This window comes from Pleurodeles waltl, chromosome 1_1, assembly GCF_031143425.1.
Source record: "Pleurodeles waltl isolate 20211129_DDA chromosome 1_1, aPleWal1.hap1.20221129, whole genome shotgun sequence".
NCBI classification, from domain to species: Eukaryota; Metazoa; Chordata; class Amphibia; order Caudata; family Salamandridae; genus Pleurodeles; species Pleurodeles waltl.
The window spans coordinates 954,270,210-954,284,533 of NC_090436.1; the positions used below are offsets into that span (position 1 = coordinate 954,270,210).

At 43.2% G+C, this 14,324-nt stretch overlaps 1 protein-coding gene across 2 annotated transcripts in view; it reads right to left on the reverse strand.

The window, feature by feature from the left end:
• Positions 1 to 14,324, reverse strand: part of NFKB1 (nuclear factor kappa B subunit 1) — a 360,666-nt gene that overhangs the window by 109,309 nt on the left and 237,033 nt on the right. For both annotated transcript variants that reach the window (XM_069230208.1, XM_069230209.1), the window contains exons 12-13: positions 4,583 to 4,717; positions 2,686 to 2,775 (exon numbers count right to left, since the gene is read on the reverse strand). In XM_069230208.1, coding sequence (XP_069086309.1) covers positions 2,686 to 2,775; positions 4,583 to 4,717 — 225 coding nt within the window. The remainder of the gene's footprint in view (positions 1 to 2,685; positions 2,776 to 4,582; positions 4,718 to 14,324) is intronic.

Here is a 14,324-nt window from a genome sequence, read left to right on the forward strand (position 1 = left end):
GGAAGACCCATTCAAAATGCAGATGTATGCAAGTGAGGCTGAGTACCCTGTGTTTGGGGTGTGTCTGAGTGAATGCACAAGGAGCTGTCAACTAAACCTAGCCAGACGTGGATTGAAGGGCACAACAAGATTTTAGTGCAAAGAAATGCTCACTTTAGCACTGGTTGGCAGTGGTAAAGTGCCCAGAGGTCAAAAGCCAACAACAACAGGTCAGAAAAAATAGGAGGAAGGAGGCAAAAAGTTTGGGGATGACCCTGTCAAAAAGCCAGGTCCAACAGTAACCCTTGAATGTTTAATGATAAATGCTTTGGCTATTTTGAGATTATTTTGCCGCTTTGGTCAGCCTGTGTTGTTTCTGTATACATATCAGTTGGTCTTGAGATTAATTTACGTGATATTAGCATTATTAATCTAGAGAAATACATTTATTAACTTTACCAAAAAGGTGTAGTTATTCGTGGTCACATGGACGACGGGGTGTAATGTTTACTGACTCACTGTTCTGATGACTTGATTTGTTATATCTAGTTGTACTGTTGCTGGTTGGGTCATGAGTAAAAATCGTGTCCAGGGTGGAACATTCTTAGCGGAGTAAAAAGGTCCATTGAACCTCTAACGCCTCTCCTTGTAAATTAATTACCAAAGACCAAATCAGGCCAGATGTGCTCACACCGGCCTCCCCTATGAGCAAAATTTAAATAGACAGCAACACTTTACAAAAATTACTGATACCGGAAGTAACACTATGCTTCAACATAGAAGTAAACAATAATGCACAGCACGAGCTGTAATAAAAAAAGTTGCTGCAAACTTTGGGAACACAATAGGTTTTACAGCTTTGATTGACTAAGTCTTTTCTCTCCTATGAAATGATTACAAGTAGTATACAACATGGACCATATGAATTTGTATTCTCAAAAATAAAAAGGAAAATAGTGTGCATGTGCTGCTCTGGAAAAAGGAGTCAACTTGAAAAGCTTTTAGAGCATATTTTGGAAATAAATGTATTGGTTCTTTGATGCAATTTAATAAGACACGTTGCATCATCGTTTATTCCAATGGATTTCAACAAAGGACTTTCCCTAGTGCTTTTAAATAAAAAATGGTGCTGTGATGCATCTAGGATTCATGTTGAGGCACATTTGTTTTGAAATGGTTGAGATCATCGCTGCATGTGAACCCATCAAAGTATTTGTGCACTGTAAGGGTGTCTCTACTAAGTCTTTAGACAGTCAAACACATCTAGCCTGTTTCTAAGTGTGTGGTGCTAGGGCTACCACATATAGGAACTTCTACATATTCTGAGCTTCAGGTTTTGCCATACAATTTAGATCTTTCCAATTTTTAGTTTAAAGAAAATTCAAATTGCATTTTAAAAATTATATAAAAATTCTGGAGGCTCAGATTATCCCTCCATGGATGACTCTCCTATCCTTGGAGAACATACATTATAAGGATCGTGTGAATATTCACCTGGTTGCTTAGTATTTATTTGCATTTCTCAATCATGTGCAGTTGTGGGAAGTTCCTGCTTGGGAGAATATCTTTAGATGTATTTGACTGATTTTTAAATGTGTATTTCCAGGTTACAGAAAGAAGGCTATGTACTGCAGGAGAGCCAGTGATGAGTCAAGAGGAAAACGTTTTTCATGAAACCTCTTGAGAGAAGATGAGTGCCGATTTACTACTGTGATGCGTCGTTATTCTTTGAAGACAGCATTAACCAGGCTGCATTCCGGAAAGAGTGGAATGTTGTTACATTTGGTTCTGTGGCTATTGTACTGCGCTACTGATTGCAAGCTCTATAAATGACGCACACATGAATTCTGGGCCTCTGTGTCTTTACTGAAATCTCCATTTTCTTTTCACTAAAAGGTGTGAAATCATAGTTCGCAAGGATGACGGTACCAATTGTTATCCTGGCTTTGAGAGAGCAATTCCAATAATACTGAGGATATGCTGATTAATTTTAATAATCACTTTCACTTTGCACAAGAGATGTATTAAATAGCAACATTTAATCGTAATAGAGGTGCATTTAAAATGTACTTTAAAACGTATGATTAACGAGCTCAGACTGGAACTATAGGTGAGAATATTAAACTGTTGCTGAGTGCAATAAAACACAGGCTCCGAAATGAAATCCGCTTTCTCAGCTGTTGATTTATCTGAGTACTAAAAGGGGTGATTTTCTCCCTCTAGTCCATTACTACTTTACCAGTTTGACACATCATGATATTATTTGACTTGCTTCTCATTTCGGGAAGAGCCATGGCATTTAGGCTAGAGTTAGCATATTTAATGAATTCGTTTATCTCGTTTCGACAGGGTCCCTGGTTGTCATATCTTGGAAGAGCTAAGGTCAGAAAAGGGCACAAACAAGATTTTTACACTGCCACCAGGAACCTATAGAAAAATCTGCAAAATGCTGTTGGGGGATGTTACTGGCTCATCACTATCCTGCAGCACATTCAACAGTTCCAAACCAGGAAATGTATCATATATTCCATAGGACTGCACAACCTACTCATCTACACACCAACAAATTGATCCGACCACTGAGGCTTTAGCTAAAGATGCTTTGTCCCACACGTTCTTGTGTTCCCCGTCAATGGGACCAGCCCAACTGTTCCAACACAGTATGAATGAAACACCTCACAGTTACATTATAGAGTATGGTTTTACCATGTTTCATTCCAGTACTAGTGCTTGTTGCGCCGGGGTGAAAATTCAATCCTCCATAATGAGAATAACCGTACACAGGGAAACCATATCCTGGAGGAAAGCGGAAAAAGAAATTAATGCCATGCAGATATGTGACATATAACACACACGCTCACACACTCCCCTCCCCCTTTGTTACCACAGAACATGTTTTAGTCCGCTACCATGAAAGATCGATATGGACATACAATGGTGCATCCAAAGTTATAACTGAGATATGCTGTCGCTGATACTGGGGAGATGAATGGGTAGGGCGTCAGCGTTTTGGCATACAGTGTAAAACCATTTCCCCTCTATTTTAGATGTTTTTTTATGTTGGCAATAGTACCCAGAAAGTAATGGATGTTTGGTGTCTACAAAGATGTTATTGATTGGTTCTCTTAAACACAGCTGAAGGGAAGCTAAAGTCACTTAGAGAAGCCTTACAATCGCTACACTATTTGTAACTGTTAGCAGAATGTTTGATAATAGAAAGTACCTTACTTTTCCTTCCAAGTATGATTTAGTTAGCCCACGACTGACAACAAATTAAAATACTGACAGAACACTAACAACCACTTCGCTTTATAGAAAATGACCAACCTTATGTTTACAGACACATACACTACACAAAAACATGTTTTCATATTGAAACTTCTCAAACAACAGGGACTGTAAAGAAGCAAGGATTGGCAATGCCAACTTTCTTTTTGTAAGAGAAAGTGTTAATTAATAATTGGGCAAGAAAATCAAATAATTAAGGAACATCTTGGGCTACAACATTAAGGAAGCTGAAAAGACTTCACTAGCACGTTTGAGTTATAGCCTCAAAAAAAAGTGTTGAGGAAAAGAGTCAGAAGAAGCTTGAACTGTAGGTCATAAACTTAAAAAGGCACACATAACAAAATGTCGCATAGTGGCTACTTTTGACAAAGGATCATTAACTAGCTACCTATTAAATTGTCATCCTGTCAGCAAAGTAAATCCTTAAAAAGTTCTCAATGGCTGTAATGTAATAAAGGGACTACCTGATTAAATCACCAAAACCAAATCAGAAATCCAAATTGGTCAAAGTAATCATCCACAAAATGCCGTACACATGATGGACAGCCCATTCAAGTAATGGTAAACAATGGAAAACACTTGAAAACTAAATGAATGGCTGAATGAGGCTAACCAAAATACCTCTTTTTTCAGTAGTACGTATTGTACCTTATTGTACTTTTTAATGAATGTATGAAAAGAGCTAAATCTTTCTGTAGCCAGACTTAAATGTATGGAAAGAATAAAATAAAGGCACATTTCTCTGAGAACAAAAAAGAGAACAAAAATGTAAGGCCTATCATCACATGACGTAGCTCCAGGAAACCCATTTAAACATGTGTCAACGAGCAGAAAACTACTTTAAAAATAAGTAGAACACAGACATCCAGCAGCCATCCTGAAATCTCCTCCCAGTCTGCCAGAAGCGGTGAATGGAACTGGCTTCTACTCTCAACTAACATGGGTACTGAGGGTATTTCACTTTGTCATCTTAGACATTTTCAAGATTTTTAACAAAGACAGCCCTGGGGACCTGGGGGAGAAAGGGCATGTCAGGAAAACACTTTTTTTTACATGAGGTTTCCACTAAAGCTACACCAGGGGTTGGGTTATTTGATGGGAGTCAGTGGTTCAGAATTCCTGTAACTCATTGATCTGAATGTGCTACCTAGTAAAGCGTTGACATGAATATGCGGGTGAAAACTCTACTCATGTCAGACCTCATTTCCCCTTCACTCACTTACTCAATTGTGCTCAGTACTACCCAAAAAAGGAGTGAGTTGCCATTCAGAGGAATTTATGGATTTGGCCTGACTCAAATTTGTTTTTATCTTACCACCTCCAGAGCTGGCACCAGCCCCTCCTCCACTGCCAAACATGCCACTTCCTCCAGCTCCAGCGTTGCCACCTCCATAGCCGTCTGAAAAGTTGGGGATCACCTTCTGACGTTTCCTCTGCACTTCCTCCTTATCTGAATAAAGTAAAACAGCAACAAAAAAAACATAATGGGGATGTGAAAATTAGCTGTCAATCCCCTAGCATTAACAATGTCACAAAAAAATTAACATAATAAAAACCCTCAGAGGATGACTATTGAACAAAGCGTCTCACTAAAAATGGAACTTGCTCCCACCTTTCACCTCTAAGAATAATGAAGCTGGGCAGTCAGATAGAATATGAAGATCTGCAGATCTATCACACTAGACTACAACTACTGTTAAGTACATAAGTAACCTGTGTGATTTATTTAACTGAGATGGAATGCCAAGAAACGTGTATTTATTTAAATGACAGGTGAATATTTCACACTAATATCTGATTGTCAAAATGCACATCGCACTACAGCCTTAAGCTGACCAAAGATCAAAGACCAACAAGCCTATAGATCTGCTGAGGAAAAATGATTCACACTCTGATTGCGAGAGCAGTGAGTCCTTGATATTGGACCTAACATTATTCGTTTTTTAAGTTGAGATTAAGAACATGTCATTTAATTACTTGCCATGCACATAACTAAAAGAGTGTAGTATTATAACCATTTTAGTGAAAAAGGGAAATGCAGTTCCGCCCTTCAGGAAGGAATCATTGCAGTAAGAAGTGTACTTAAACTCATTCACAAATGAGGGAATTGATGACAAAATACTAAAGGTAACGGGCTAAAGGCATCTTCAGATCTAAGGTGATAAGAGTGACGGGGAATGGGAGATGAATCTGCTTTAGTCAGTTCTGTCATTAGCGGCAAGTAGCAGTGCAAGAAGCCCATAATCGTCCAATCTGGTCCTGGTGGTTAGGAAACTAATCCAAGAGCCGCAGCACATTCAAGCCCCAATCACATTTCACCATAAAAGCATTCACAGCCATTCACTGAAGCAATCTCCAGAAGCAGAATAAAAACCACAGAAACAATTTATGAGCTAGCAAATTGCTTCAAGGTTAAAGACTATGCAGTAGAAACATGGGTACAGCCAACAGATGCAAGTCATGGCATTTCCAATATGAATACCATGTTTAACGTTAATAGGTGTTGATATGGAGTAATAATAACCACAGAAGCACAGTTTGTGCATTGAAGTAACCAAAAAAACCTTCTGCTATCCCAAATTGAAAAAGTAATTACTCATTACAAAAAATGATGGAACAAAAGTACTTCTTAGGATACATTTAATTCAGATTTGAATGTATACAAATGCTGCAGTAATGCATACAGTACATGAGTGCATCCCCCTAGGATTCTATGGTTTTACCTAGTAAAATATCTAATGCTTATCTAGTTTTCACCGACTCATTGGCATGTGTAACAAATGACAGACAGATTTCACTTTGTCATCATTTATTAAGCAAAGGTATCAGCCAACATCAGAGGCATTGTGCGAAAAAGTAAAAGCACCCTCAGTGCTTCCACATTGTTCAAAGTAGGTAATTTAGTAGGTAATTAGAATCAGGAGATGTCAGACAACTGCAAATGATTACTTGGCCATCAGGACTTCTGCCGTTGGTACATAAAATCAGCAATTCTGTGGGTTGTTTTGGCATGGGACATTTGGGTTGGGGTAATACAATTTCGATCTCAGAGAAATATTTTTTGCTGCTCACCCGTCTGGAAAGGGTTATTCAAGCCATTTCCAAACAAAATGAAGTTCATCAATGCACAGTGAGAAGGATTATTTGCAAACTGATTAAGTGCAAAATGGTCACCAGCCATCGGTGAAGGGGGCACCCCAGCAAATTCTCCCCAAGATCAGATCGTAGGATGCTCACAGAGAGCGCAGACCTCCATGGTGCTCCACAGACCAGTGAATCCCCTTGAGTTTGTTAAAGTTTATCATTCTACAATTAGGAGAGAATCATAAGAAGCCAAATATAATTTTTCTACAAATAAACCATTAATGCTCGTATTAGGTTTGTAAAACAGCCCCTGAAGGAAACACAAAATGTCTGGAACAATGTTCTTAGGGCAGATGCACCCAAAGTTGAATTGTTTGGCTGCAATGCACAAAAACATGGTTGGCTAAAATCAAACTCTACCTTTCACCACAAGAGCTTCTCACCAACTATCAAGCACCATAAGTGCTGGGAAACACACATACTTGTTGATTTTGGTGCACGGAGTGAGGCTACCATTGTAAGGGCTGCATGCACAAGTAGAGCGCATTAGGAAGGAAGACAGGTGCAGGGTAAGGGAAGTGGGTAAGGGAATTCTAACAGTGAACAAGGTAAGAAATAAGAGGGATAACTCAACTGTGACAGACTAATGGAAAAGGAAGCTCTGACAGAGGAAAGAGCAGGAAAAGAGGAAGAAGAATTGGGGGAAGCAGGTGTTGTATAGCTATTTTAGCCATATTTTAGACATGTTATTCTAGCAAACTAGGCCTGCCATTGTGCACTTTAGCCCAGTTACATTTGTATTCAGCATCGCTTTATTTCCTAGCAATAGCTCATTTGCAGTGGTGGAATAACTGGAGTTCGACTGGTCTCGATTTTAGATCATATGCAGCCCGTGTTTCGATGCCATTGCAATTATTCTTTTGAATGTGCACTGAAAGTCTGTCTTTCTACGCAGCACTTACTTTCATTGGACGCTGATCTGTTGATGTTCTCGATGAGGGCTCATTACCAGACATGCGCGTTGAGAGTGCGTTTACTAAGGTAAGCTGTCTATAAGTTGCTCTTTGTGGATACTGCGACTCTTAACTCAACAGGGGCACAACACGGAATGCTGCTGTCTCAGCTGGAACTCAGGCTTTGGAACACGAGTGCTCTAAGGTTTTCCTTGGCAACGATTTGGATACTTTACCACCTGTCGAAGTGGAACATTTCCTGGTGTCAGTTTTTCCTGATATAATTGGCGATTTTCAAAATGACACTGACCTTCGAATTTGGCCTTCTTTGGTGCCACTATTGAAGTTTTATATTGTCCTTTTTTATTTTGCTCAAGTGTCTTTTAACTTGTCACTATTGTCATTTATGTTTGTATGCTTTAGTGATAAATTTTATTAGGCTTTATTTCATTTTAAGCTTTTAGACCACCTTTGAACCAGCAAGGGCAAGGTGTTATATAGCTATCTTAGCCATACTTTAAACACATTATTCTAGCAAACTAGGCCTGCCATTGTGCACTTTAGCCCTGTTACATTTTTATTCCGCCTTGCTATATTTTCAAGCAATGGACACATTTGCGGTGTTGTTTTATTATTCTCTATCTAATTGTTCTTTCGCCTAGAAAAGCAATACGTTCTCAGCAGGACATTCATTTAACTTTGTGATTTCCTCAAGGCTGCAGTCAGATAGGGTTGCTGGCAAAAGTGGTACGCTGTGTCTCCAACATTCACAGAAACACACATATTCCTATGTGGAGACCCTTTCTTAGAATGTCAACTGTTTTATTATAAAACACTCCTTTGTCCCATACATGTTAGAGGAAGATTCCAGCCAGATGACCACAACTGCATGCTGATTGCTGATTGCCTTGCTATGGCTGCTTGCTTAGACTGCCGAACCCCTGGCCTACATGGGGACGGTGTCTCTCTAGTCTACAAGCTTCCTTACTCAGGTATCAGGGATGATGTCTTCCTAGGGGAGAAACCTCAAGGGCGAATTAAGGCTTATTATGCTGTGCTCTAACATAGCTTAGGTAGGAGAACTGTATATCACTCCTAGTGACAGTATGGTGGGACTATTGTTGTATTTCACTATCCTTGTCACAATGTTACTTTTATTGAATTTTATCATCTTAGTTATTGCAATACATGTCATTTTATCTAGGTTGTAGTTACGTCAATAAATCCCTTTTGAATTATGTTCTGTCTCTGTTGTCTTTGCCTGTGTGAGACTAATGCAACTGAGAGAAAGGGATGGGATCTGATCGACCACGATTCCCCTGAGGAGTCTCTCTTGTCATGCGCCCGGTTGCCACAATCATCCCTACTCTTGGGTAGAGATGAGGCGCTGCTAGTTAGCCATAAATCCTGGATTAGGCCAACAGGTGTCACATAGTGTGGAATTGTACTTAGTACCCCACAAGCTATGCGAGTCTGCTGCCCAAATCCAGTAGCCTCATTAGGATAATGAGAACCTATGCAACACAGGAAGGCTGAAAATGGTGGGGGGGTACAGTGGCCACTCATGGTAAACGATGCAGAGTTACCTGACGTTTTTGTTTTTATGGGTGGGTAAGTACAGTGGTCAGTTGCTATAAATGAGTGGCGGTGTGGGCAAGAGGTGCTGTCTGGGCCTGTGGGTGAGCAGTGTAGAGATAGCTGTGTGGAGGTGTGTGGTAATGTGCTTTGATGAGTCCCATATAGCAGCATGGGCCAAAAGTCTGAGTGGAGTCTATACATGTATTTTCATGTGTAGCAGAGGGCACTGGGTGTGCTTTACATGTGATAATATTAAAACAGAATATTCACATGGACCTCCAGGTACAGTACCTCCGGAAGAATAAGAACACAAGACGGTGCACGCAGTCAGGTATCGCTGCGTCGCTTTATACGAGTGCTACGGATCGAAGGAGCGGAGGCATCACAAAGAGGCATTGGGTCCTTGCTGTGGAGGGGTGGAGGTAAGGCGGCGGTGGTGCGACTTCCACAGAGTCACGGTCTTCAACAAGGTTGCAGCGGCGTCGGGCCTGTTGGGTCGTCGCACTCCAGCGAGGACCAGGACTTCGGTTGCAGGCTGCGCCATCGGATTCAGCAGCAGCATCGGTCTAGAGTCGTCCAAAGAAGGTTACTTGGTTTTTCCATCAGCTTCTCCTTCCAAGGGCCCAGGGACTGGATTAGGTACGAATCAGCAAGGCAGGAGTCTCAGTAGAGAGTCCAGCTTGGTTTTTCCACCAGCTTCTCCTCTCAAGGGCCCATGGACTAGATTAGGCACCACTTGGCAGGGCAGGAGTCTCAGGAGAGAGTCCAGGTGCTGGAAGAGGAAGTCTTTGATGGCCCGGAGACTTCAGAACATGGGGCAAGCTCAGTAAAGCCCCTGGAGATTCTTCTCAAGCAGGAATATACCACTGTAGGAAAATGGCTCCCTGTTGCAGTTGCCCCCCACCTTTTGCCTGATATTGATGCTGACTTAACTGAGAAGTGTGCTGGGCCTCTGCTAACCAGGCCCCAGCACCAGTATTCTTTCACTAAAAATGTACCATTGTTTTTACAACTGGCACAACCCTGGCACACAATAAGTCCCTTGTAAAAGGTACCAGTGGTACCAAGGGCCCTGCGACCAGGGAAGGTCCCTAAGGGCTGCAGCATGTGTTGTGCCACCATAAGGGACCCCCCACCTAACACATGCACACTGCCATTGCAGATTGTGTGTGCTGGTGGGGAGAAAAAGGCAAAGTCGACATGGCACCCCCCTCAGAATGCCACACACACAAAATACTGCCTGTGGCATAGGTAAGTGACCCCTCTAGCAGGCATTACAGCCCTAAGGCAGGGTGCACTATACCACAGGTGAGGGCATAGCTGCAAGAGCAATATGCCCCTACAGTGTCTAAGTCCATTCTTAGGCATTGTAAGTACAGGGTGGCCATATTAAGTATATGGTCTGGGAGTCCGTCAAAACGAACTCCACAACTCCATAATGGCAACACTGAATACTGGTAAGTTTGGTATCAAAATGCTCAGAATAATAAACCCACACTGATGCCAGTGTTGGATTTATTACAAAATGAACACATAGGGCATCTTAGAGGATGCCCCCTGTATTTTACCCAATCCTTCAGTGCAGGAATGACTGGTCTGTGCCAGCCTACCACTGAGATGAGTTTTTGCCCCAATGCGGTGAGAGCCTTTGTGCTCTCTGAGGACAGAAACAAAGCCTGCACTGGGTGGAGGTGCTCTCAGCTCTCCCTGCAGGAACTGTAACACCTAGCGGTGAGCCTCAAAGACTCATGCCTTTTGTTACAGCACCCCGGCATCCTAGCTTGTGGAGATGCTCGCCCCTCCGGCCACTCCCCCCACTTTTGGCAGAAAGGCTGAAGGAGATAATGAGAAAAACAAGGAGGAGCCACCCACCAGTCAGGACAGTCCCTAAGGTGCCCTGAGCTGAGGTGACTCCTGCCTTTAGCAATCCTCCATCTTGAGATTGGAGGATTACCCCATTAGGAATAGGGATGGGCCCCCCTTCCCTCAGGGAGGAGGCACAAGGAGGGTGTAGCCACCCTCAAGGACAGTGGCCATTGGCTACTGCCCTCAGACATAAACACACCCCTAACTTCAGTATTTAGGGGCGATCCTGAACCCAGGAAATCAGATTCCTGCAACCTAAATAATGAAGAAGGACTGCTGACCTGAAAGTCCCGCAGAGATGACAGAGAGACCAACTGACTTGGCCTCAGCCCTACTGGCCTGTCTTCAGACTCAAAGAGCCTGCACAGCGACGCATCCAACAGGGACCAGCAACCTCTGAGGACTCAGAGGACTGCCCTGAACCCAAAGGACCAAGAAACTCAGAGAACAGCAGCACTGTTCAAAAACAGCAATAACTTTTTAGCAACTTTGAAAGTACTCTCCCTTCCTGCCAGAAGCGTGAGACTTCTCACTCTGCACGAGCTCCAGAGAACAAACAACACAGAGAGGACTCCCAGGCGACTGCAACGACGTGAGTAACCTGAGTCGACCCCCCTGCACCCCCACAGCGATGCCTGCAGAGAGGATCCAGAGGCTCCCCCTGACCGCGACTTCCTGGTAACAAGGAACCCGACGCCCGGACCAAGCACTGCACCTGCAGCCCCCAGGACCGAGAGGAACCACCTTCTAGTGCAGGAGTGACCTGCATACAGCCCTCTTCCTAGCCCAGTCGGTGGCTGGCCTGAGAAGCCCCCCTGTGCCCTGCCTGCATCGCCTAAGTGACCCCCAGGTCCCTCCCTTGTTTCTTATAGCATACTCGACACCTACTTAGCACACTGCACCCGGCCGTCCCTGTGCCGCTGAGGGTGTGTTTAGTGTGCCTGTTTGTGTCCCCCCCAGTGCTCTACAAAACCCCTCTGGTCTGCTCCCCGTGGACGCAGGTATTTACCTGCCAGCAGACCGGAACCGGATCACCCCTGTTCTCCATAGGCACCTATGTGTGTTGGGCCCTCCTTTGACCTCTGCACCTGACCAGCCCTGTGTTGCCGGTGTGGTGACTTTGGGGTTGCCTTGAACCCCCAACGGTGGGCTGCCTATGCCCAGGAGACTGACTGTGTAAGTGCTTTACTTACCTGAGAAACTTAACCAAACTTACCTCCCCCAGGAACTGTTGATTTTTGCAGTGTCCACTTTTAAAATACCTTATTGCTATTTTAACCTAAACTGTGTGTACTACTGTTTTAAATCAAAATACTCTACTTACCTGTGTGAAGTACCTTGCATTTTATGTACTTACCTCAAATCTTGAATCTTGTGGTTCTAAAATAAATTTAAAAAATATAGTTTTCTGTACAAAAACTATTGGCCGGGAGTTAAGCCTTTGAGTGTGTGTTCCTCATTTATTTCCTGTGTGTGTACAACAAATGCTTAACACTACACTCTGATAAGCCTACTGCTCGACCACACTACCATAAAATAGAGCATTAGTATTATCTAATTTTGCCACTATCAACCTCTATGGGGAACCCTTGGACTCTGTGCACACTATCTCTCACTTTGAGATAGTATATACAGAGCCAACTTCCTACAGCCACAATGTCTAGTCTTTGTCCCCTTTCACAGGCAGATGCAGCAACTGCAAGATAGACCAACAAAGCACAGCCAGAGGCAGCACTTCTCCTTAGCTTTTCAGCTCTTCTCCTTGGCAGAGATTCCTCTTGGTTCCAGGCACAAATCTTGAAAAATCTAAAATCTGGGGCTTTGGGTCCAATACTTGTACCCCTTTCTGCCTTTGAAGTTGCCCATCTTCATAGAAAGTCTCTGTTGTTTACAGGATACTGTCTTGCCCAGGCCAGGCCCCAGAAACACACCAGGCGTTGGAGACTGCATTGTGTGAGGGCAGGGACAGTCCATTCAGGTATAAGTGACCAATCCTCCCTCTATTGTAGCCCAGATGGCTCCTCAGGATATGCAGGCTACACCCCAGCTCCCTTTGTGTCACTAGAGGAGATTCACAAACAGCCCAGACAGGGAATCTACAAACAGGCAGAGTCACAGAATGTTAAAGCAAGAAAATGCCTACTTTCCATAATTGGCATTTTCAAAATAACAATCTAGAAACCAACTTCCCTAAAATATGTATTTTTATAATTTGAGTTTGGAGACCCCAAACTCCATATTTCTATCTGCTCTCAAAGGGAAACTGCACTTTAAGGATATTTAAAGGCAGACCCCAATGTTAACCTTTGAGAGAGATAGGCCTTGCAACAGCGAAAAACAAATTTGGCAGTATTTCACTGTTAGAGCATGTAAAACACATCAGTACATGTCCCACCTTTAACATACACTGCACCCTGCCCATGGAGCTACCTAGGGCCTACCTTAGGGTTGCCTTACATGTACAATAAGTGAAGGTTTGGGCCTGGCAAGTGTTTTTAAACCTGCACACACAGACATTGCAGTGGCAGGTCCGAGCCATGTTTACAGGGCTACTTGGGTGGGTGGCACAATCAGTGCTGCAGACCCACTAATAGCATTTGATTTACAGGCTCTAGGCATCTCTAGTGCACTTTACTAGGGACTTACTAGTAAATCAGATATGCCAGTTGTGGATTAGCCAATTACACATACAATTTCAAATAGGGACCACCTGCATTTTAGCACTGGTCAGCAGTGGTCAAGTGCCCTGAGTGACAAAAACAGCAAAAACAGAGTCCAGCACACAGCAACAACCTGGGAAGTAAAGGCAAAAGGTTTGGGGAGACCACGTCAACAATGCCAGGTCTAACAACTCCTGAGAATAAAATCTGATTATTCAAAGTATATTGAAGTTGGAATGCAGTTTCTTATTTCCCTGCTCATTACCAAGGTCCACAATGGTGGTTTCTCAAAGGCAGTGGAGATTTTATAAATTTATACTCTGCACTGCCCCAAAGTCATGTTACTACTTAAGATACCAGAAGAGACCAATGAACTTCAAAGCAGGAATCCCCTCCTCTCATCAATACTAGCAGGTTCTAGAAGGGGAGGAGAGAGGCTGGGCTTAAGGCGTTCTTTCGAATTGGAGAACATGCAAGAACACAAGCAGCTCTTTTCTAAGTTTTATGCTTCTAAGGAGCAGAGGAAAAGGCAATATTTTTCGATATCTGGCTACAGTTTTATGTATCTTTGGGACAACCAGTAGTGAAGAAGTTAGTCAGGACCCCAGAAGCACCTCTGAAACCCTTAGTGTGTGAAGAATACAAAGGGAAGGTGATCAGCAGCCGCTGCCGCAAATCTCAAGGGTGGGAGGGACGTCAGGGGGAATAAATATTAAAAGAAAAAACGTGCTGCTGCCTCGCTCCTCTTCTCTTCTGGTGTCCCAACATTCCCTGGTACACCAGCACAAGCTCCCCAGCAATCCTGGTGCTGCTCTCATGCTAAACCTAGCATGACAGCAGCACCAGGATTGGTCTGAGTAGCTTGGTCTGGCACTCAGACTGCGCACTGGAGCCTGTGCAGTTTCTCCAACCTGGC